This window comes from Cydia strobilella, chromosome 19 (genome assembly GCF_947568885.1).
Source record: "Cydia strobilella chromosome 19, ilCydStro3.1, whole genome shotgun sequence".
Taxonomy (NCBI): Eukaryota; Metazoa; Arthropoda; class Insecta; order Lepidoptera; family Tortricidae; genus Cydia; species Cydia strobilella.
This window is the reverse complement of record NC_086059.1, coordinates 7,485,958-7,509,944: the sequence shown is the minus strand read 5'-3', so window position 1 is coordinate 7,509,944 and position 23,987 is coordinate 7,485,958. Positions and strand designations below refer to the sequence as shown.

General features: G+C 39.3%; 2 protein-coding genes across 2 annotated transcripts in view; one reads left to right on the top strand and one right to left on the bottom strand.

The window, feature by feature from the left end:
• LOC134750130 (N-acetylglucosamine-6-sulfatase-like) overlaps positions 1–4,130 on the top strand; it is a 31,877-nt gene extending 27,747 nt beyond the window's left edge. The window contains exons 7-11 of the mRNA XM_063685241.1: positions 298–496; positions 884–1,084; positions 1,843–1,952; positions 2,524–2,640; positions 3,568–4,130. Of these exons, the coding sequence (XP_063541311.1) occupies positions 298–496; positions 884–1,084; positions 1,843–1,952; positions 2,524–2,640; positions 3,568–3,726 (786 nt within the window). The 3' untranslated portion in view covers positions 3,727–4,130. The remainder of the gene's footprint in view (positions 1–297; positions 497–883; positions 1,085–1,842; positions 1,953–2,523; positions 2,641–3,567) is intronic.
• Positions 4,131–4,302: 172 nt separating this feature from the next.
• LOC134750116 (uncharacterized) lies at positions 4,303–22,536 on the bottom strand. The gene is made up of 13 exons (XM_063685216.1): positions 22,380–22,536; positions 22,227–22,298; positions 15,846–16,939; positions 14,336–14,541; positions 13,762–13,902; positions 11,906–12,017; positions 10,667–10,810; positions 9,729–9,874; positions 9,094–9,167; positions 8,184–8,276; positions 7,650–7,770; positions 6,129–6,244; positions 4,303–5,275 (listed from the first exon to the last, which is right to left on the bottom strand). Exons 1-13 carry the CDS (start codon positions 22,458–22,460, stop codon positions 5,168–5,170), a joined length of 2,508 nt encoding a protein of 835 aa, XP_063541286.1. The 5' UTR covers positions 22,461–22,536; the 3' UTR covers positions 4,303–5,167.
• Positions 22,537–23,987: the final 1,451 nt, after the last annotated feature.

Genomic DNA, 23,987 nt, shown 5'->3' with positions numbered 1-23,987 from the left:
CAGAGAGTTCATACTCATTCCATTGGAGCCTAAATAGAAGCGTAGCTTGCAACTGATCTAGTTGTGAAATTAATTCCTAAAATTCCTTCTAAAGTATAGCTGACTCTTGCAATAGGTGCGTGTATATGCTTGGCAACGCTCATTGATACCCCTAAAATTAATTCTTCGTTTTTATTATTGAAAGTATTCGACCTATGTCTAGAAAAAATTCGATGTTAAGTAAATCTAAAAAATAAAACAAAATAAATGTGAATTGGTCACCTTTCTGAATTGAAAAATATATGTTTCTTTTCTCAGGATAAACATTGGTTAATGACGATGCCGCCATCCCCTCTCCCCGAGTCAATGCTCCCTGAGTTAGACCGAGCATACCGTTCCCGCTGGGAGGCGCTTCTAGCTGTGGATGAAATGGTAGCTGACGTCATAGCTACCCTGAATAAGGGTGAAAAGGACAATACTTATGTTATATATACATCTGACAACGGGTATCATGTAGGTGAGTATGACATAATAAAGTTTACGAATGTTAACAGATCATACGGTAATCTTACCCCTAGAGTGCCTAGACTGGATGGATGAACTGCGACACCCTCAAAACTTGGAAAATGTTTCACTTCGCACCAAGTTATACCTACCTAATTGTAGATATGATGGGTACAAAATAAATGAGAATGAAATACTGCCAACATTTAACGCCTTCAAAACACCGAAATTATTTAAATAACCCTAAATAAATATATATTATAGAAATTATTTAAATATATTTCATTCAATTCTGTTTCCACACTTTAATAAAATAAAAATAAGATATTTGGTATTTAGCTGGATTTATACAATAAATGTAAGTACTTAATTAATCTGCTGTTCCAATGTTTTTTTGCAGGACAATTCTCTCAAGTGTACGACAAACGCCAGCCCTACGAGTCGGACATAAGGGTGCCTCTCCTAATAAAAGGGCCCGCCATCAAGCCAAACGTGACCAGCCTTCAACCAGTGATGAACATTGACTTGGCGCCCACCATCTTGCAACTGGCCGGTTTGGAGGTTCCTGAGACCATGGATGGAAGAGTCATTGATGTTATAGGTGCGTTGTAGGTTTATACACAAATTTTGGTTCTTATTTGTCTTTTCTGTGACGAACAGGGACCGCTATCAACACAAATGTGACCAGCTTTCAACCAGTGATGAACATTGACTTGGCGCCCACCATCCTGCAACTGGCCAGTTTGGAGGTTCCTGAGACCATGGATGGAATAGATGTTTTAGATGCGTTGGAAGTTGTAGGCTAGGAGGATATAACCAAACGGAGTAGCCATTAACAGGCGTTCCCCTCTGTCGAAAATAGTCGGCCAATGGTCATACACAATGTATAGACTGACGTTTATCTGACATGGCTATTTTGACGTTACCCTCCCCCGCAAAAATCGTCAGACTTTTTTTGTACAGAAAATTACAGACATGTCGTCTCCGTTTGGTTATATCCTCCTAGGTTGTAGGCTATTTAGAGTCACAAATCAGAAATTAATTAGGCTTCGTATATTTCATAATCCTTAACTTTCGAGAACAGAAGAGGCAACTTTTGTTTCTCAGTGTGCGTTTAACCCAGGAACATTCAATCTGAGTATCGCTTGCGAAAGGCTACTTTTAATTACAGGTACTGTTAATATTAGCAAGCCGATTTTGGATCTGACCTGATGACATGAAGCAGTCGGCGCAGTTTTATATTTATAATTATAATTGCAACACTATTTTACCTGTCATCATTTGTTTCATTCGCCTCTCTCTAAAACGCGAGGAAAATAAAACGTTAATTTTATGATTCTAATATAGAAATAATTTCAGACGAAAACCCAGTTAAAGAGAGGACCATGTTGGTGGAATATTTCGGACAAGGCCAAGACGGGGCAGTAGACTCTAAATGCCCGTGGAAATATGACAGCGAATATTTGGATGTAAGAAAAAAACCGTTTTTTTAACCCACTTTTCCCCACTAAATTGTGCTCTCGTTTTTAAATAAAAAAAAATTGTTCGATATATATATATATCGAATTTGCTCAAATAAAAAATGTGACGTTTGCAAACAATTACGCACGCACATTGTTCATACCATTGCGTAGCACCGCATTAAGTAGTATTGCAGCGTTGTTAATAATAGCGTAAGGCGCCTAACGCTATCAATATCACAAATAACATCGTGAAAACATCGGAAAACAGCGTGAGGAAACCGGACCAATCCTAATAAGGCCTAGTTACCCCTCTGGGTTGAAGGGTCAGATGGCAGTCGCTTTCGTAAAAACTAGTGCCTACGTCAATTCTTGGGGTTCGTTGTCAAGCGGACCCCAGGCTCCCATGAGCCGTAGCAAAATGCCGGGATAACACGAGGAAGATGATGTGATCAATATCACAAATAGTCTTCTTTTTGACCATGTCAGCCAATTCATCTACAAATGCCGAAATATATAAATCACAGGAAACAGGTTTTTTGAGACTTTTTTAATAGTAATTAATAATAATTAATTTCAGGAATGCCGTCCACTGTATAACTGCAAATGCCAGGACTCGAGAAACAATACCTACGCGTGTTTAAGGCGCATCGGGAAACAGGGCAACGACAAATATTGCGAGTTCAGAGATACAAAGGTATGAACCATCGTCAACTCTCCAATCGTAAACCTGGTTGCAACGACATATCATTAAGAGTCGGTTGCACCAAACTGTTTGTCATCGTTAAAGAGTTCACAAATTTTTATTGTATGGAAAGTTTCATAGTAAACCGCCGCGGCCGGGTGACGTTGATCAGACTGTCAAGTGCGGATGGTGCAACTGACACTAAGTCATATCAACGGATGAAAGAAGCGCTTGGCGTCCGCTGGCTCGTTGGGTGGATGACATTCGAAAAATCCTGGGGCACTTATCTGGATGAGACTAGCCCAGGACCGGAATGTGGCGTACAAGACAGGCATATTATTATGCTTAGCAGTGGGCGACTAGAGGTTAAAATGATGATAATAATTAATGGTCAGTAACGAGCTTCCCAGTCCCACAGTTAGCGGCGTGAAACAGGCGTCAAACCGTGAACGCGGAGCGTGGATCAATTCGCACATTTTTCGTGGTTCATTTTGCTCGATTTTAGCCCAGTAACAAAGATAACGGAAACTATACTATATCTATTCTCGTTGGTTCGCAGTTCATGTCTGTTTTCGAATATATAGCATGTAATTTTATTTGGTCAATAAGGGCTCATTTGTGTCTTTCCGTCACAGAAGGGTCCTCATGCTTTTAGTGTAATAAGGACGTTTCCATCTGAAATTCCAATATAAATTCAGATAAAAAGGACCTTATTGCATATGAAGCATAAGGACCCTTCTCTAATGGAAAGCCACATTTAACAACGCGCGAACTTGCATGCGAGTTTAATTACATTGCGTCCTATTTGGTCCTATTAAGCCGACCGATCAAATACCGCAATATAATGAAACTCGCAGCGATTTACGGACATATTGACTTTAGTAATAAGCTACTCTGCACCGTATTATGTAAACATTAAAGTTCAAATTACATTCGCAGGATTTCATCGAAATCTACGACTTGGACGCCGATCCGTACGAGGTCAGCAACCTGAAGAACGAAACTATGGGCGCCTTCATAGCGTGGTACCACCACGTACTGAACATAATGCTGTCATGCGAGGGCTGCGACTGTGACCCAACATTTGTAGATAGGTAAATGAAAATATGTAATAGTCAGACCGAAGTAACAGGTATAGGCTAGCGTTGAAGTCACGCGCACAACAACAATGTTATATACGGAGTTTTTGAAATTAGTACTCTTTTCGTACCGATACTACCGATAGCAATCTGAACCGTCAACTGCAAGATGGACCCAAAGTTTCTTCAAGGTTTTTTTAGCTTTATATCATGCGCTTAAGTTACTTACTGAATTATTATTATTATTATTCATTTAATACTGTTTTTATGATTAGTGCCTACTCTTGTGTAGCTGTGTGTGTAATCATTCACCTCAACTCTCCTGGCGATACCTATATTAGTGAACCTTATCTTTTATATTATAATCTGGTTAGGTAAGTTAGATTTAGTTGTTAGTAGTAATCTTTTAGTTTAAACATTATCAAATACGTAGTTTTGTTGAAGAGTTAACTAGTCTGAGGTCATATCTTAAAATCTGATGTTTTTAATTGTTTTATGTCAAATAAACAACAATTAATAAATTTTAACAATTTTTATTACTAACCAACACAACCCAGCAATAAAAAAATAATAACAAATACGATATCAAAAATCACAGTCTCATGACAGCTTATCTTAGAATAATAACAGGAGCGCTTGCGCACTGCGTCCGATCCGTTTTCTGTCTTCTTTATCGATCCTGCTTATTTTATTATTTAGCGTGACAGAGAAAAAAAATATCGAGAATAAAACCCAGCTTCGTAATAGTCGAAATTGTTAGATTTTTCGAGAACCAAATTCACAAAGGTAAAATTCAAACTGTATGTTTTGTCTAGGCTACTCTGTTAACCCTTTACCAGGCTGACATTTTCAAAAATGACAATCAAATGTCAGTCTAACTCATCGAAAATAGAACACATGTTTGAAGTGCCGTATGTGGGAAATATATATCCCTTAGCCTGGTAAAGGGTTAAGGTGTTGATACCTTGAATTACTACATACTTTTTTTAATTATGCTTAACATCTGCTTGTCAAACTACGAAGTTACAAGCTGCTTTAAACAGTATCACTTGCAAAATACGGCAATTCCGACTTCAAATCATTCAAGTTTATATTTCACGCCTCAACTAAATTGCTTGGACGGAATATGCAGCTTGAATAAAAGGTTCAAGGAATATTTGTGGTTTTCCATCACAAAAGGGCCCTTATGCTTCCAGTGCAATAAGGACCATTTTATCTGAAATTCAAACAGAAATTTTGATAGAATGGTCCTTATTGTACATTGAGCATAAGGACCTTTCTTTGATGGAAAGCCACATTTTTTAAAACGATTAAGGCCTGGATACAAGTCCTTTAAGACAAATCCTTATTAGGTATCAAAAGCTGAAAGCAGATGTAGGTATAAGCTATGGATCGGGCCGGATTCGGATCGGAGTCGGATCGGAGGCGGCGCGTGACCGCTCCGTATAATGGCCGTGACATCAAGTGACAGCCGACACCTGCTGTCGGTTCTCTATGCTGTAATAGTCCGTCACCTTGCTCTGGTTGTGGGCGTCGTCGTGGACGACCAGGGGACAGGGGAAGTACTTCTGGAAATTACAATCAGGTATCAGGTACGTTATTTGGGTGTATTTTCGTTAAAATAATGTCCGTTACTTTTTAAAGAATGTAACAAATAAAATCATGAGTCACTCATTCGTCCAATGAGATAATAACAACACTAAACTTCGGGCAAAGTTTAAGGAATGTCTATTTTATTCTAATGTCTGAATTTCTAAGGGTATTTGTAGATATAATTTAGACCCCATAGGTTAAGATAGGTTTACTTTAGTTTTAATTTTACATTTTCGAATAAATATATTTTAAACAGAAAAAAATAGGTATGTCTCAACTTTTAATACTTGTACTCATGAATCTCAATATGTGACGTTTTCAATTAAAAGGTACCACATTGTCGCAACCCATAAGGTCGAAATTTGCTAGTATATTTATACAAATAACCTGTCAGAGCGTCCTTATGGCAAGCGGCAAAGTGGCACCTCTTGCTTGAACACGACGCATATATTCTTACGCGATTAAGGGCCAGTTGCACCAACCACACTTGACAGACTGATCAACATCACTCAGAAGAGGACTATGAAAATTCCCATACAATAAAATTTAGCGAACCCTTTAACGGTGACCGACGGTTTGGTGCAACCGACCCTAAGTCTATTAACTAAGAAGCAATAAAAATGGGATATTATTTGTATGAAAAATTGGATTACTTTAGTCACGCACACTACTAAAAGGTGATTCGTGACCTGAAGATCCAAAAAAATACCATTTGAAACCTTTTGGTCAGGTCTCATGTCTGCAAAAGTGCTGCTGGATTTTGATCACGAGAAACTCTAAAATAATAAGTTCCATAAAAGTTGTACAAAAAATGTATAAATCGCTCACCTGAACAGTTTTAACTCCGCCGGAGATGTCGACGGTGGGCACGACCTGCTTCGGCTTCAGGAACTTCACGAAGCGGATTAGTTCTGAAAAGCTGGAATGCTCGCTGTACGGAATGCCTGGAAAGTAAAATGAAAATGGCCTTCAAATACTACCTATAGTTGCGTGCATGAAATATTATGAATTAGTGGCAATGAACAAGCATACGGCACGCCTGATGGCAAACCATCGCCGTAACACTTATGGACACCTGCAAGTCCATAATTACACGCGTTGCCGGCTCTTTAAAAACCTGCACATTCCTTTTTGAATAACCACATACTGTGATCCCTCGAGAAAACCTCTTAAACCGCACAGTCTTCTCGTTACCTTGCAAATACTATGATCATTCTCGCGGCCAAGAATGAAACATGTTTTAAGGGGCCCACCCATTACCAGTCCGCCGGACGATATCGGCCTGTCAGTCGTTCGGAAATGTCAATTTTTTGTTCTAACTGCCAGGCCGACATCGTCCGGCGGACTGGTAATGGGCCCCTTTAAACTAGATACGGTAGTTAGCAAGCGAATCGCGATGACCGAGTTCTTTCTTTAGGGGTGAATATATGTGACGTTTTCAACCAAAAGGTACCACATTGTCGCTTGTCGATAAGGTTGATTTCTAATTGAAGCTATATGGAAATAGCGCCTTACTGACAAGCGACAGTAAGTACCCTTTTGGTTGAAAATGGCACATATTATTGTAAAATATCAAACAAAATCAAAACAAATCCATACGAAATGAATATTAATAAATATTTAACATTCAAAATGATCACTTGAAATTGAAATTTAACAGCCAACATAAGGAAACTACTCAAAATGTCCATTTGATTACTTTGCCTCACATGTGGATAAAATGCTACTTTCTTATCAGTTTTTGAACAATCAAGAGGGCCTTTACCAGCTGGTGTGGTGAAAAATATCTTGCAGGCATTGAAAACAGTAGGATCAACGATGCATCATGCATCTTTTTTATTCACCCGAGATCTACGTCTGAGACACGTGTTTAGCTTGCTTTCGTGTAATAGGAAAGGCCGGTAAAAACTAAACGTAGATGGCGCTCTCGACTGGTCCATTTTTAAATGGAATACGACTAAACTATAGACAATCAAGTTGACAGCCCTTCTAATTAAGAAGAATTATACAGAAAGCTGGCTACACAATTTAGCTTGGAAGAAAAAAAAAGAAAAAATGATATGACATTCTCACACAGGTTTACCAAGTCCCACAGTAAGCTCAAGAAGGCTTGTGTTGTGGGTACTCAGACAACGATATATATAAATTATATAATATACAAATACATAGAAAAACACCCAAGACTCAGGAACAAATATCTGTGCTCATCACACAATAATATCACAAATAAATGCCCTTACCGGGATTCGAACCCAGGACCATCGGCTTCACAGGCAGGGACACTACCTACTAGGTCAGGCTAGTCGTCAAAAAGTATCATAATGTACTATAGTGTCAATAATATGTTACCGTGTATGGTGACCATGTCCTTCTCCACGGTGGTGTTCTTGCCGTTCTCCCACCCGCTGGGCTTGAAGGCCACCACCTCCGTGAAGGCGCCGTTCAAACTCTCCAAGTAGCTCTTCAGTTTCTATAACACAAAGATAAAAAAATAAAGAACTTCAGGGTATTTCCTATAGAATATAGAAATCGCAATAAGGCTGAGAACGCACTGCGATTTTTGTACGGCATGTTCATAAGCGCACGCACTTAAAAAACTGAAACCGCAAGAAATTAATCGCAGTGCGTTCTAAGCCTAAAGCCGGTGGCACCAAACCGTCTGTCAACGAGTTCGTTAAAATTTGCTTGTAAGAAAATTTGCCGTTGTAAGCCGCCGTAACGTAGTTAGTTAAAAATTGCTTGTATTAAGTACATATGTCAAATTTGTCAGCTGAAATAAGCCATACTTTCTGATTTATGAGTTAATTAATACCTAAGGATTAATCTAAACTACCTACATAAAAATAGTAAAGTACCTTTACAAGTGAATCTTATATAATTTACCTCGTGACTGAGATCTCTCATCGGAACAGCGTGAAGTTGACACGAGTGCGGCGGCGAGGTGCAGAAACTGCGTCCCTCCACCGTTTGAAGTACCTACGCGAAAACATCACAACTTTTATTCATTATTTATTTTAAACTTTTAGAAGTACTAAAGGCGGACTTAATGCTTCAAGGCATTATCTATAGTATTAATCTTCTCAAATTATTTTTACTGACCCTAATCTGTTAAACAAAAGCCATTGTTCTTTTGTGCGAGCGAGCCAGATTCGCACTTACAACCCCTCTGGTGTTGCGGGTGTCCATGGGAGACGGTAATCGCTTACGATCAGGCAATTCGACTGGTCGTTTGCCTTCTGTCATAAAATAAAACCGGCCAAGTGCAAGTCGGACTCGCGCACCGAGGGTTCCATACTTTTTAGTATTTGTTGTTATAGCGGCAAAAGAAATACATCATCTGTGAAAATTTCAACTGTCTAGCTATCACGGTTCATGAGACTGGTGACAGACAGACAGACGGACAGCGGAGTCTTAGTAATAGGGTCCCGTTTTTACCCTTTGGGTACGGAACCCTAAAATCACGCAGCCGCTTTAACAAGCTGTTTGACGATGTCACCTGGTGGTTGACTGGTTGGTATAATATGAATTTACTCAAATGATTTTTACGCCTAAGACTAGGGACCTGCTAAACAAAAGCCATTGCGAGCGATTGGCCATTGTGTCTGAGCGCGTGCCAAAGTAACAATGTCGTTTAAAAAGCGGCTGTATGGTGGTGGTTTTAAGGTTCATAGCTGTGCGAGGCAGGAAGTTCCTGACACTTCGGATGTTTGTTAATACTAAATCGTTTCCTTTCCTTTTCCATCATAGGCGAATTTCACAATTAGAAAGAGCAAGAAGTAATTAGGCGACTAACCTTATCCTTTTCGGGGCAAGCCCACACGGAGCAACCGACGCGACGCGCCATGCCGAGAAAAAACTTCTCTTTACCTGTAAGCATTAATATTTAATTAAAATTGAGTGACATTCTATATTTCTGTTATATGTCAACGTATACATTGTAGCAATTTATACATTGACATATAACAGAAAGTATAGAGAGCTGGCGAGTCCCTCCTGCATATCAGTTTGTTAATATAAGTATCACATTATCAAAACCCGGTCAAAATATAACCAAGTCAAATATGGGGTTAAACTTGGAATGAGACATAATAAGCTGGAAACTCGTATACACCTTTATTATGGCGTTATAAAAGGTGGTATTAAGCCACATAAAATCCCGTCAAAACATAACTTGTCGCAAATTTTATACCAGCGACCCGAAGTGGATCTTAGCCTCCGATACTAGATTTCGCCATTCGGTCCTGTCCTGTGCGATCCGACGCCATTCAGCCGCTTGGATGTCACATAAGTCTTTCTGGACCAAATTTTATGTCTTACTAATTTTTTTACCTAGATGTAATAAACATTTCCAGCTTATTTATCATCTTTAATTCAGAGGTTGATCCCTTTTTTCGGCTTCAGATAACCGAGTTATAAGACAACCTTTACCTATAGTATAAGTGCCGCAGACGATGAGGACGGAAGAGAACTTCTTGCCGACTTTTTCCAGCGCCGTTTTCTTCGTCCGCAGCAGAGACAGCGCCATCTCTAGGCTTTGCTCTTGCGTCGGGAAGTCGTAGCGGGGGTTGCAATAACTGGAAAAATCAAGAGAATAGTCAATAGTGGGTTGGTCAATTTATCGTGTATTCTGTCGATATTATGGTGTAGCAAGTAAACTATGTTTCAAGCAAGTTGTTGTCTAACCTTTATTATAAGGGGAGTAAGAGTTAAGCCCCTTTTGCTCCTGACTCATCATTCCCGATTTAACATTTAACTTGTATGAATTTCCTGGTAAAACTCGTTTTCGAAAAGAAAAAACTCTAAAAAAGAAAACTCCAATGGCCAGCCCTCAGATCATTTGAACCTTTTTATATGAAAGTTAGTACTGAAGGTGCCGACTATTGGTCACTGGTAGCTGGTAAAAGAGTAACTCGCGTAGTGAGGTTGATGGTGTGAACGTCGCTGTTCCAGAAGACAGGGTAGGACTCCATAGCCGGTGATGCTCTGAAGTCCCTGTGTGGAGGATGGTTTTCCCTTAGGCAAGCAGAGCATTTCAATCTGATCTTAAAAGCGTCACCGTGTATATCGTGCCAACTGGTAGAGTGCCGCCAATAGGATGTTTTCTGTGTACTCAAGACAGCAGGTAAAGTGTAACTCACGTAGTATCGAGGTAGATGGTGTGAACGTCGCTGTTCCAGAAGACAGGGTAGGACTCCATAGGCGGTGATGCTCTGAAGTCCCTGTGTGGAGGATGGTTTTCCCTTCGGAAAGCAGAACATTCAAATTTGATCCTAAAAGCGACACCGTGTATATGGTGCCCACCATTGGTAGGGTACCGACCGACCATTGGTAGGGTAACATGCCATGCTAATAAAAGTGTGACTCACGTAGTGTCGAGGTAGATGGTGTGAACATCGCTGTTCCAGAACACGGGATAAGATTCCATAGCCGGTGATGCTCTAAAGTCTCCTGTGTGGAGGATGGTCATTCCGTTGGGTAAGTAGAAGAACAGCATGACCGCGCCGGGACAACTGAAACAATCAATTTGCTTTTGCGTACTTGCAGTGAACAACAAAGGAATAAGATCCTGTAAACCTAAGTTTATATATTATGTGGTTGTAGTTTTAGTTTACCTTGTCTTAATTTTAGCTTACTAGTTTAACTAGTTACATTAGTATTATTGTGATTAACTCATTAGTAATTTTATTAAATTTATAGTGTCTTATTGGCATTTCGCACAAATCATGTCACTGATATTTCGTATCTGAATTTGGTTACCTACGTGACAGGCTACGCCTAGTGTAGGAACCGGTACAACCTTAATTGTAAATGCATACATGTACATAATTGTCTCTCGTTTTAAAACCAAATATTTTTTGTTTCTTCCTAAATCTTTGTGTACAATAAATGATTTTGACTTTACTTTGATCTTAGAGTGTTTTCACATTGGCCGATCCGATATCGGATAGAAGTAAAATGTACAACGTAATGTGTTTTTCTGTGTTTATTAATTCAGTTAAGAAATATTTATTGCTAAAAACAACTTTAACGCAAAAACACAGGACACTCTTTTAACAGCTGTCTTTCTCTTAGAGGCCATCCGACATCCGATATCAGATTAACACTTCCGATAATTTCAGCGATGTCGGATCCCCCTCGTCACCTGTCGGACCAATAATTTTTGATTGTGTGCGTATATGTAGGCATAATGTTGGTTGTATTGTGGTTTGATGGTTCGATGGTGTTTGGGGCGCACTACTACTACATTACCTACAGTATATGGGGCATTTTCTATGAAAAGGGACCTTATTGTCGATGGCGCTTACGCCGCACAGCGTCGCGCGGCATTGTATTTATATCGGAGCATCGTTAATAATGGCGTAAGCGCCATCGACAATAAGGTCCCTTTTTATAGAAAATACCACATATGACATAAGGCATGATTTTTGAACTGAACTGAATGGTGCTGCCCTACGTCATACATTCCCGCAGTTTTCTAGTAAAATCAAGTTATTAAGACGTAATGTTATAAAGATAATGTAAGAAAATCCGTCAATACGTCACATTTATGACGTCGTTGGGTCAGACATAATAGCGGCGATTGTGTTATATGAGCCAATACTGACTGGTTCGCGTCGACAGCGGTCACCTCGACCCCCTCGATCCTCGTTGTCTCCTCCAGGTTGAGAACGTGGATGCATTTCGGGTTCACTCCTAATCGGGATACGCATAAATCACCTGCAACAGTACAGTAAGATTAGAAGTGTGATCTATTAACCTTCTCGACGCCGTTTCAAACACAAAAGCTGTCACTCGAACGCCACGCCACCGAAGTATCAAAAGTGAAATTGAACTTTATGCGAATGCACGTAGGTCTATGTTGCTCTGTGGTCTGTGACGGATTAATCGGTCTTTAGCGTTGGACCTGAGCTGCCGATATATTCGTCATTGGTATCCAAAAGGTTAATCCTCGGTTTACACCGATTTGATAGATACTGACAAAGAAACATACCCAACTGTTTTTTCCAATTTTTTTAGGCTGCCCAAACTCAAACTATTGGGAGAAATTATTGTTCTCCAAAGTACTGAAAAGTGACCAAACCCTCTAACTTCTGTAGAGAGTTTTGTGCATGAAACTTTGAAGTGTGCTTTTAGGGTTCCGTACCCAAAGGGTAAAAACGGGACCCTATTACTAAGACTCCGCTGTCCGTCTGTCTGTCTGTCTGTCACCAGGCTGTATCTCATGAACCGTGATAGCTAGACAGTTGAAATTTTCACAGATGATGTATTTCTGTTGCCGCTATAACAACAAATACTAAAAACAGAATAATATAAATATTTAAATGGGGCTCCCATACAACAAACGTGATTTTTTTGCCGTTTTTTTCCGTAATGGTACGGAACCCTTCGTGCGCGAGTCCGACTCGCACTTGGCCGGGTTTTTGTAAAGTGAGTTTCAGCCGAAATAACAAAACACGTGTTCATAATTTTTTTATGTTCTTCAACATATAATCAAACCAGTAATTTACTAATAGCAATTTGCTAGAACAAAACTGCAGAAGTTAAGAGGATTTGGTCACTTTTCAGTACTTTAGAGGACAATTGCTCCCAATAGCTTAAGTTTGGGCAGCTAAAAAAAATACGTGTCTGCTATTTTAAACTACTCTATAACATATATAAAAATAAATCAAATCGGAGCCGGACAGTTGGGTATGTTTCCTTGTGAGTCGACGCCTAGCTTGTAACTTAAGTCCTTTTATTTAGGCTGGCATATTTAGACGCGAGGGACTTCGGGGAGTGGAGGCGTTAGTTAAGGCGGTTCCCTGAGCCAGAAGGCGAAAAATCTCCTTGTCAAAATCATGTTTTACTAAGAGGCGTTAATATTCGTAGATGTGGAAAATTATATTATCTTTAATATCATAGCTTCCGATACACGAATGACACTTCGCTCGATACAATTAATTCCCAAAGTAACCTCTAACTCGTACTTTTAATCCAACTTTACTCGGTTATTTATTATGTGACACTATAAACAAAAAAAGAAAAAAAACAATCTTAACTTAAATAGTAATTTCATAGTTTTCGAATTTAGATATCGTAAGGTAACGTTTTTAAAATAAATAAAAATCGACAAAATTCGATCAAAATTGACACTTGGCGTGCACGATCTTTCTCGTTCTTTCTTGCGAAATATGACAGTGACAGCGGCAAACCGATGGAACGGCCTTAAAGGAAATAATATTTACAGTACATATGGTGCTACTCGTACTTTCTCGCACTAGTGCGTCAAATAGCGCTTTTCGTGCATATGACGAAAGTTTAAAGGGCCATATGTACTGTAAAACGTTGTACGATACACGTGCGAATAAGTAATTCGCAACTCGTGTCGATTTAAAACACTCCCTGCGGTCGTGTTTTAATTTATCGCCACTCGTTTCGAATTTCCTCTTTTCCGCACTTGTATCGTAAATAAAGTAGTTACCTGTGATTTTGGAGCAATACAATAATTTACTGAAATTTTTCTTCAGGCCCGAGTAATGGTCGGAATGGAAGTGCGTCAAGAAATAATGCTTCACGCTAGGTATGTCTCCGTATGAAAAAGCGTCCACGGCGAAATGAGTGCCTGCAAAAACAACATTTTGTAAATATGTAGGTACTTTAGGTAACCTTCGACTTTTTTCGCAAAACAATTGTGACGTTCCATGGCTAAAGGGTCCTTATGCTCGATATGGAGTTAAGCATGGATCCTAAATCTACGTTATATAAGCTACCTAATACAAAAAAAAACATGACCGTACGTACCATTTTTTTTTGAAAATTCATTAACTTCTACAACTATTCCTCAAAAACGCGGTTTTTAGGATGTGTAGGTTTGATGATTTAAACAAAAGCAAACTTGATTAAAATGTATCTCTAGTTTCATTCTTATGAAATGAATGACTCAGTTTCGTGTAAGGATGACTGTCGTCACTCACCATCAGATGAAGTAAAAGTCAAGTTACCTATTACAAGTATTACAACAAACTATATACCATATCGAAGTGTAACAATCTTACCTGCCACGATCTTATAATGCGGAATAGCCTTCGCCGAGCCAAAGGTCCTGTTGGACTTAGTCTTGGCTGAAAGGGTGAACGGCTCTAAATGCTTATGGGGCGAGTTTGACCGCGCGCTGTTCGGTTTGCCCCGGGACCGACTGTCGGGATGCTTCGGAGCGGAGGCCACGCGGCATCGTGGGGACGGTTCGCCTTTCCACTCTGGTCTGAATTCAGAGACATACCTACTGTTACTATTAACTATAATGATGTTACTATTAACTACATATAATGAATGAATGAAATATGAACGTAATCTAAATATGAATATACCTACTTGTATGTTGTAATTTTGGATAAAAGCGCGTTTTCTAAAATAAATATTGAAAACCTGATTCTTTCGAATCTGGACACTCTTGGGCTCATTCTACTCAGAATCGACAGCATTCTCCATTCTGCCATTAAAAAAAGATGTACCAAAATGTCCATTCAATTACGTCACGTTTTAGTGTGAACATTATGTTTATTTGTATGTGCGTGACAGTGGAATGTACAATTTTCATATAAATTTATTACATTTTTTTATCATCAGGATTGAATATGCTACTGATTCAGAGTTGAAACCCAAAAATACCAGGATCTATGAGCATCAGGTTTTCAATATTTATTTGAATTAATTAATTTACCCCCTATAGCCTATGACCGCCAAAGACGCGTCCAGTTAGAGTTCAAAATTAACTTTTACGCATTCCAATAAGGTGCACATGGCGTTCAAAGCGTTTAACAATCTAGGATAATATACGATCGTCTTAAGTCAATATTTCCTAACTTTTAAAACCTAATCGCCAAAATATATTTACAAATTGCATCACACTCAAACCACACGTTTAACTTTTTAATGCTTCTTAAGCCCCATTTACACGGCGCCAGAACTTGCATGCAATATTCGATACACTGCTATTATACAAAGTATATCTACAATAAATGAAAATTAAATCCATACAAAAATAAACCCTTTAAGTAGGGTCAACGGGTTTATTTTTGTGTGGATTTTATAGAGAAATAAGCCCTTTTGAAACCACACTCCTCAAATTCAGTCGATCGACCAAATACTGCAATATAACGAAAAATCGAAAATCTAATGCAAGTCCTTATTTTAAAGACAGAAAAGGCTTGTCCGTATTCAAATGTGTAATATAAGAATGATAAAATAGTAAACATAAAATATTATCTCGGAGTTAAACATGACAGAAAACTGTTCAGGGTAAAGCACAAACAGTTGCAAGTTTTAACCAATTTATCAGAATCATATTTTTTTCGTATAGGTATTCTAGCATTTTTGCCTCAATGATCTCCACCAACAAATTCAACAACCCGTCAGCAGTGCAAACTATCAGCATAATTTGGCCGTTATACACTAACTTCGTACATATAGACATACAACCAATAAACAATTTATCAGTTTATTTTGTCATCAATTGATATACATAGCAGGCAAGCTAAGATAATGAATAGTACTATGAGAGATTACCTGTAAGGCCGGCCGCACTTGGAATCAGACACACCCGTGATCTTGCTCATTTCCACAGCATTATTCTCGACTATCGCAACATCTTGCGCGGTATGACTACCTGCCTCTTCACAGTCTTTAGCGAAAAACGAAGTTATCGACTTTTGTTTCAAGTTAGCACTTTTCCCATTCTTTCTAAAACCAAAATTATTTTTGCTGCTACCAAATTTACTATTATTCAAATGACGTTTCACTATTTTACAATTTTGCGGCTGAACAATGACGTGCGACAGTTTCTCAATGGCATCTGTTTTCAAAATAAGAAGTTTCGAATTTTCTGTGTCAGTTGGCAGTTTCTTCTTTTTAATTTCTAGGTTGACAACCACTCCAGACCTCTTTTGAGAAGTATTAGTTGTCTCGTTCATATTTTCGTCGTACTCGCTGTCAGTGGAAAGAGGAGTACATTCCTCTATCTCACAATCTAAATTAACATTTTTATCCTTATGCGTAATAGACACTTTCTTAATATTAGAGTTTTTCGTGGTTAGATCGACGAATTCACAGTCTTGTATACCAAATGAGATTAAGACATGAGATTCTCCGTTTAAATCGTGTAGTATTGTGTCTTCAAATTTGTATAGCTCAGTAGCAGAGGAACCACTTTTCAAAGACTGATTATGAACTACATTTTGTATTTCTATGTTCTTGAGCCGATTAGCATCTGAAATGAGTTGTATGTTTTCGAAAACAGAGAAATCAAGACTGCGTTGTTCCTGACTCAGTTTATTAGTTGCAGTACTCGTTAGAACTTCATTTCTTAGATCCCAATTTGTGATATCCATATCCATATGCTGTTTTTGTGTTTGCAGATCATCTGGCGATAGATGTACAGTGCTAGCATTGGCTAAATCGAAATTGTTGAAAAAAGAAAACTGCTTAGTTGCAAGGTTCTTAAATATAGGATTTACATGGTTGCTGTTCTCTTTTTCTTCTTCATACCCGGGTACGTCTAAATCTATTAGAGTACTAATAGATTTTGCACAAGCTGAAGTATTTTGGGTGTTACAGTGTCTTCTGTTGTCTTGGCTGAATAACCTTTCCTTTGCAAGAACAGTCTGGTAAAAAGAAAGAAAATGATTCACATATATGCAAATAGCATTTTTTATAACTAGGTATATTTAACGTATGCGGAGTGAAATCTGGACAAAGTTTGAACATGTAAAACCTAAACAATAAAAAAGTTAATTGCCAATTTAAAGTCTCATTATTATTCAACAACAATTTAAAGTCTATATATGACACATATCCGGTATAATCCGGTAAGTTTCATGGGCTTTAGATTCTTTCTCTTGAAATTGTGGTCAATCTAGAAGAAAACCATCGCAAACCTGTATGTAATTTTTCCAGTACTATTTCCCTATGGCCGAAAGCGAAGATAGTGGAAAATTTTGTGGAAGCGAGTTAGAGGTAAAGGTATGTGTATAATATTTTAACATCCTTTAACTTTAAAAAAAACTACTGCTAGAAAGTCTGGTTCAGGGAAACATTCTAGCATTAGCCAGTTTCCTGGGAGAGATCGATTAAAGAAAATGACGGCCCGCTGAGTCACAAAATCTTGAGATTATTCAAATGTGGCAGTAAAACTGTTTCAAAATATCTTGAAGATATGGGCATCGGCAAACATTAAAAAAAAGTACAGGTCACCGTTTCCGAAAATAAAAACCGGCCAAGTGCGAGTCGGACTCGCGTTCCAAGGGTTCTGTACATTACACAATTTAAACAATGTTTTTTTATGCGAAATGTCTTTAAAAAACCCGTAGGGGTCGGATCAAAAACTAAGTAATTAAATCCGACTCACGCTTGACTGCACATCTCTAATAGGTTTTCAGGTGATCTATAGGTAAATGTCTACTTTGTGTATTTTTTTCAAACTTTTTGACCCAGTAGTTTCGGAGATAAAGGGGGGGAATGGTAATTTTTTGCCTATTTTCTTGAATAACTTCTAAACTGTTTATCCTAAAATTATATAAAAAATTATATTTGAGATTCTCACAATGAGCTCTTTCACTTGATATGTAATACGATATAGTTTGACAATCTTTATTTTTTAATTTTCTCATTTACCCCCAAAAGTGGCCCCCGTGTTAAAAATTAATTTGTTTACGTTACATGTCCATCTTTGGGTCACAAACTTACATATATGTACAAAATTTCAACTTAATTGGTCCAGTAGTTTCGGAGAAAATAGGTTGTGACAGACGGACAGACAGATAGACAGACAGACGCACGAGTGATCCTATAAAGGTTCCTTTTTTTCCTTCTGAGGTACGGAACCCTAAAAAAATAACTTTGTAGACCGGGCTCTCAGTAAAGTCTCGTTTGCAAAAATAGCGCACCGCAGTTTGACTTCTGATCCTTACAGTGGGGTTCCTAGGCTCCTAGAAAACATCCGGGCTCGCAGTAAAGCCTCGTTTGTAAAAATAGCGCACCGCAGTTTGACTTCTGATCCTTACAGTGGGGTTCCTAGGCTCCTAGATGTTGCCGGGCTGAAAAGTGGTGCCGTTACCCCCACCAGCCCTTTAAATTTCCCCCTTGCAATTCTCATACATTGGCTATAGGGCCCTCCACACTCGTGTGCGAATCGCGGCTTCGCGAGTGTGGAGTCTAGTTCGCTAATCAACGAAATCGACTCCACACTCACGTTCGCGGCTTCGCGCCGCGTAGTCTGGAGGGAGCTTACCGAAAGAATCCCACCTTTTGCACAAATCGGACTAATTTGAGTCTAGCTCTTAGCCTAATTGAACTACCTAATTAATATTGGTATTAGTTAAAAGAACTATAATATATATATATATATATATATATATATATATATATATTTTTTTTTTTTTAATAACCTGTAGTATCCCACTGCTGGGCAAAGGCCTCTCCCTTAGATTTCCATGACTCCCGTTGTTAAGCTGTTTCCGGCCAGTTATTAGTGAAGGTGTCTAAGTCGTCCCGCCATCTCCGCCTGGGCCTGCCACGTCCGCGCTTCTTTTGCGGCATCCACTTGGTGGCTATACTAGCCCACCTATCCGGATGCATGCAGCAGACGTGACCTGCCCAGTCCCACTTCAGCCTAGCGGTCTTCTCCCCTACGTCAGCTATGCCTGTTCTGGAGCGCAGTGTAGTGTTTCGGATGCGATCCATCCTTGTGACACCTAGAATGCTGCGCTCCATTGCTCTCTGGCAAACCTTCAATTTGGACTTCTGACTCTCGGTGAGCGACCATGTTTGGGCACCGTAGGTTAGGACAGGCAGAATACACATGTCAACGAGTTTACGCTTTAGTGACATTGGAATAATACTATTGTTTGTAACCACAAAATATGTCAATGTAGAGGTAATTAAACGTCCTTTAAATTGATACTAATATTAATTAGGTAGTTCAATTAGGCTAAGAGCTAAACTCAAATTAGTCCAATTTGTGCAAAAGGTGGGATTTTTTCGATAGCCAATGTATGAGAATTGTAAAGGGGAAATTCAAAGGGCTGGTGGGGGTAACGGCACCACTTTTCAGCTCGGCAACATCGGGCTTCTAGGAGCCTAGGAACCCATCTACAAGGATCAGAAGTCAAACTGCGGTGCGCTATTTTTGCAAACGAACATCTCCTTGGAGCCTGCTCTATTGAAAATGTGGGGACGTCATACCGACAAAAATGTACAAAAACAGCTGTTTGCGTAATGGGATTTATGGGTGACGAATCGGGTCTCAATTGTTTCCTATATATAGTTTGAAGTCATAATGTATTGTTTGTCCAGATTTTCGTTAGTCATAATTTGGGTGAGTCGGACTCGCCCACCGAGGGTTCCGTACTTTTTGGTATTTGTTGTTATAGCGGCAGAAAACAGAAATACATCATCTGTGAAAATTTCAACTGTCTAGCTATAGCGGTTCATGAGATACAGCCACACGGACAGACAGACAGATGGAGAATTGAGTCTTAGTAATAGGGTCCCGGTTTTACCCTTTGGGTACGGAACCCTAGAAATCAATATAATTTTAATACCACTGAAAACAATTCTTAAACTACCCTTTTCGTAATAATAAAATGTTTTTTAAACGACAATATGCTATGTAATATCTTTGCTATGATAACTGAATCAGACGCTTTAAAAGTGGCAGCTAAAGAAAATTTCTAGATAAGAATTAACCGCGACAACCCCAACATCACACTGAACGCATCGTTATACTGGACGCGTAGGGCGCTGAGAGACTTTCGTGTGTGATGAACCCATAGTGTGCACGTATACAATGAAATACAATTAATAATTTCTCAGTTTGAAAAGTTTTTTTAGGATACTTTTGCTTTCAAAATTATCAGCCAGAAGAATTAAAACATTTAATACACAAGAGTTAATACAGGCATAAAACATTAACACTTGTGTTTTGTTTTTAGGTTCTGAAAAGAAACTAAAAAAATAATTTCTTGAAAGCTACAATTCAACTAGTGGGGGTTATTAATTCTCATTGTATTAAATATCCATTAAGCTTTATAATATGTATAATGCTATTATTATTATTATTATTTGTATCTCCTTGGATATCACGGGCCTATAAATCCCGGTCTTTTGATAGGCTTGCGTGGGGATATAGATCCAACACGTAGAGGCCCCTTGGAGAGCTTTAATGTCATGTAGAACGCCTGCTGGAACCCGTTCACAGGCGCAACAATAGACACCCATGAACCGGTCGCAGCAGGCATTGGGACTATTGCAGAAAAAGTGAACAGTATACCGGTCTATGGATTGAAGTTTGGGTGGACAATGAGACTGGGCTATTGTAAAGAACTCCGGACACCTGCCATAACAATGTTAATACTCGTTATCGAGGCAGGTGGTGACTTGCCGCTGACTAGATGGGCCCCTGAAACTGCCGTCGTGAAGACGACCAGGAGCAACACCGGTGTGAGCGGCTCAGGGGTGTCGAGAGGTGTGCGCCGCTTTCTACCCAGTGGCTGTTAGCAGCCACTGTGCCAACTCGCGTCTTATGCATCTTTCACTTCCACCCCTGGAGCATATAGCTCTTACGACTCCCCTCTGGACGGCCAATGAAGGCAAGCCAGAGCTGAGAGTCTTGCGGGTCCCCTTGGGGTCCACTCCGACCGACGAAGACACGCCGGAGACGGAGACCCTGACCGACTCTCGGGAGCACTCGGGTCCGTGGGGTCGTTACTCCCCAACAGCTCGCCACAAGCTGCCCTTATTATTATTATTATTATTATTATTTCATTTTAGACAGGCAGCTGATGCTGGTACGTCTAAATCATAGTTCACTTAGCACAGTTAGCATGGTTTGTCTAGTTTGTGTAGTTTGTATTATTTGAGTGATGTCCGATTTTTATGTAAAATTCCACACTGTGCTCGACCATAACCACAGTGCCACAGTAATCAGGTCAGCCGTAAATCAAAATCAGTGTCCTCAAATGGGGTTCGCAACTGTCAAAGGTTTGCAGAGATAGCGCCATTATAGCTTGCCCCTTTTTCTATGAGATTTGGCTTAAAGGGAATCCAGGGCATTAAAAAAACAAAAATTTGACACAATTCTAGGGATTGACAGGGCAAGCTATGCTGGCGCCATCTGCTAATTATTTCGACCGACCAACCCCATTCCAGGAGGAGTCAATATTTGCCAGCAAAAAACACCTTCATCTTCCTCGCGTTGTCCCGGCGTTTTTGCCACGGCTCATCCCAAGTAGTCCCAAGACTTGGCGTAGGCACTAGTTTTTAAGAAAGCGACTGTCATGAGACCTTCCAACCAAGAGGGGAAACCATGGCTTGTTGGAATCAGTCCGGTTTCCTTCACCGAAAAGCGACTGGTAAATATCAAATGATAGGTATTTCGTAAATAAGTTCCGAAAAAGCCATTGGTACAAGCCGCGGTTTGTACCCGCGACCTCCGGATTGCAAGTCGCACACTCTTACCGCTAGGCCATCAGCGCTCAAAGGTATATTATTATGTATGCATTCTTACTGTTCAAAAGGGTAGTTGACAATTTGTAGGGTTCCGTACCCAAAGGGTAAAAACGGGACCCTATTACTAAGACTCCGCTGTCCGTTTGTCTGTCTGTCTGTCACCAGGCTGTATCTCATGAACCGTGATAGCTAGACAGTTAAAATTTTCACAGATGATGTATTTCTGTTGCCGCTATAACAACAAATACCTACTAAAAACAGAATAATATACATCTTTAAATGGGGCTCCCATACAACAAACGTGATTTTTTTGCTGTTTTTTTCCGCAATGGTACGGAACCCTTCGTGCGCCAGTCCGACTCGCACTTGGCCGGTTTTTTTTATTCTACTGTTAGTGTTAATGACAAAACTTTTTTGCCAGATTATAGTTAAGAAAGTACTTACCTGATTAGTATCCCTTTTACCTAAACGAATGTTTCTTTTTAAGGACAATGAACAACGACTGACTGTTGAATTCTGTAATGAAAAATAGGAAAGTTCAAGACTTTAATGTTTTGATTGTTTTGCGAAAACTTAGTTAGTTGCCAGTGTAGTTACCTGAGTCAACGAGAAATTTTCTTTATTTATAGTCCTGGGGTTTAAAAGCGATGGCACGAAATTATTGATATCATTATTCATTATCTAAACTTAATTCATAAACACTCATTCTACCCAATAGAAAGTCGACGAAGGAATTGAAAGAAAGAAATTACACTGCAAAATCAAAATAAATAATAAATCCAATCGAGTCGAAGATAACATGAAGTAGCGATGGGCGAGTCGAGTTGTCTGATTCGAATGATTCGAATCACATTACAGGCGAGTCAACTCGAATCAAGTCTCCGTGCAATTCGATCAACTCGACGTAGCGATTTCCACGCGCGAACAACGAACATTTGTTAACCGATCCGGTGAGTCGGCGATGCCGTTCGAATCGCCAACGCCAACTCGCCGAGCCGGGCTAGATGCGAATCGGATCGAACCAATTCACAAATGAAAACTTACCTACTTGCCTTACACTTACAACTGGCCAGCGTTAAGTGACTCCTCTGATCATATACATATTATGAAAAGAGGTGTCAAACAACACTGGCTATGCTCACAGACGAGAGAAATTTTTAGTGAATTAGTAGCGTACTATCTGTCGCCGTCGCCCCGTCGCTCTCGCTCCTACTAATGGGAGTGATAGTGATGGCGATAGGATAGGTACACGAATTTTGAAAATACTTGACTATAGTCGGAGAGTCCGAGTAAGGCGATTCTCTCATCTCATCCGTTATGCATTATTATACGTTTTTAAGCAAATAAATGATTACATCGAAAAAAAAAACATTTAAATATCACTGCAATGGTTTACATTGGTGAAAAGATTTTGTTTGTTTGGACACTTTCTTTACTATGGCATAAACAAAAAAATATTTTCTAGTAATAAGAAATGCATCAATAACAAGAAACATTTTAAAAACGAAATAAAATACGGCCCAAAATGGGGAATTTCCTTTTTATCGTTTCTATTTTGATTAGTTTCTTATTACGGAGAAAAATAATGAAAAATTCATCAAAATGAACAAAAATGACCTGTAAACTTTTCTCTGCGGATCACAATTGCACACATATTATATATGTATACTTTTTGAGACACATATAAGGATCTTTATCTATATATTAACCACATGGAGCTACAATTTCTCAGTCCACACATTATCTAACATACTTACTACACATAACATACGTCTTAGATTGAATCAATTAAGAGGTGAAGGTACGTAAAAATTAGTTATCGTTTCTTAGACTATGTCCTTGACCTTGTTAGGTCTGGCGATGTCCCTTTTACTTAATCTGATATCTCTGTGTACCACTTGACTCGCCGTTACAACTCGAGTTTGCGGGCCTTATCCGTGCACGTTGGACCCGGTTGCCGTGTCGCGAATCACGATCCTTCGATCCTACGGCCGCCAACCAAACATTTTCGTCGAGTCGAATCAACTCGAGTTTCAATTCGAATCAGCAGACGAATCAATTCGAATCATTCGAATTGGAAAAAAGTGGACTCGTCCCATCGCTAACATGAAGTTTGTTATATATAAGTTACTCTATGGTTTGCCTATATATTACAATACTCTTTGATGGTTTGTTTGTAGAGCTATCAAATCAAAATCAAATCAA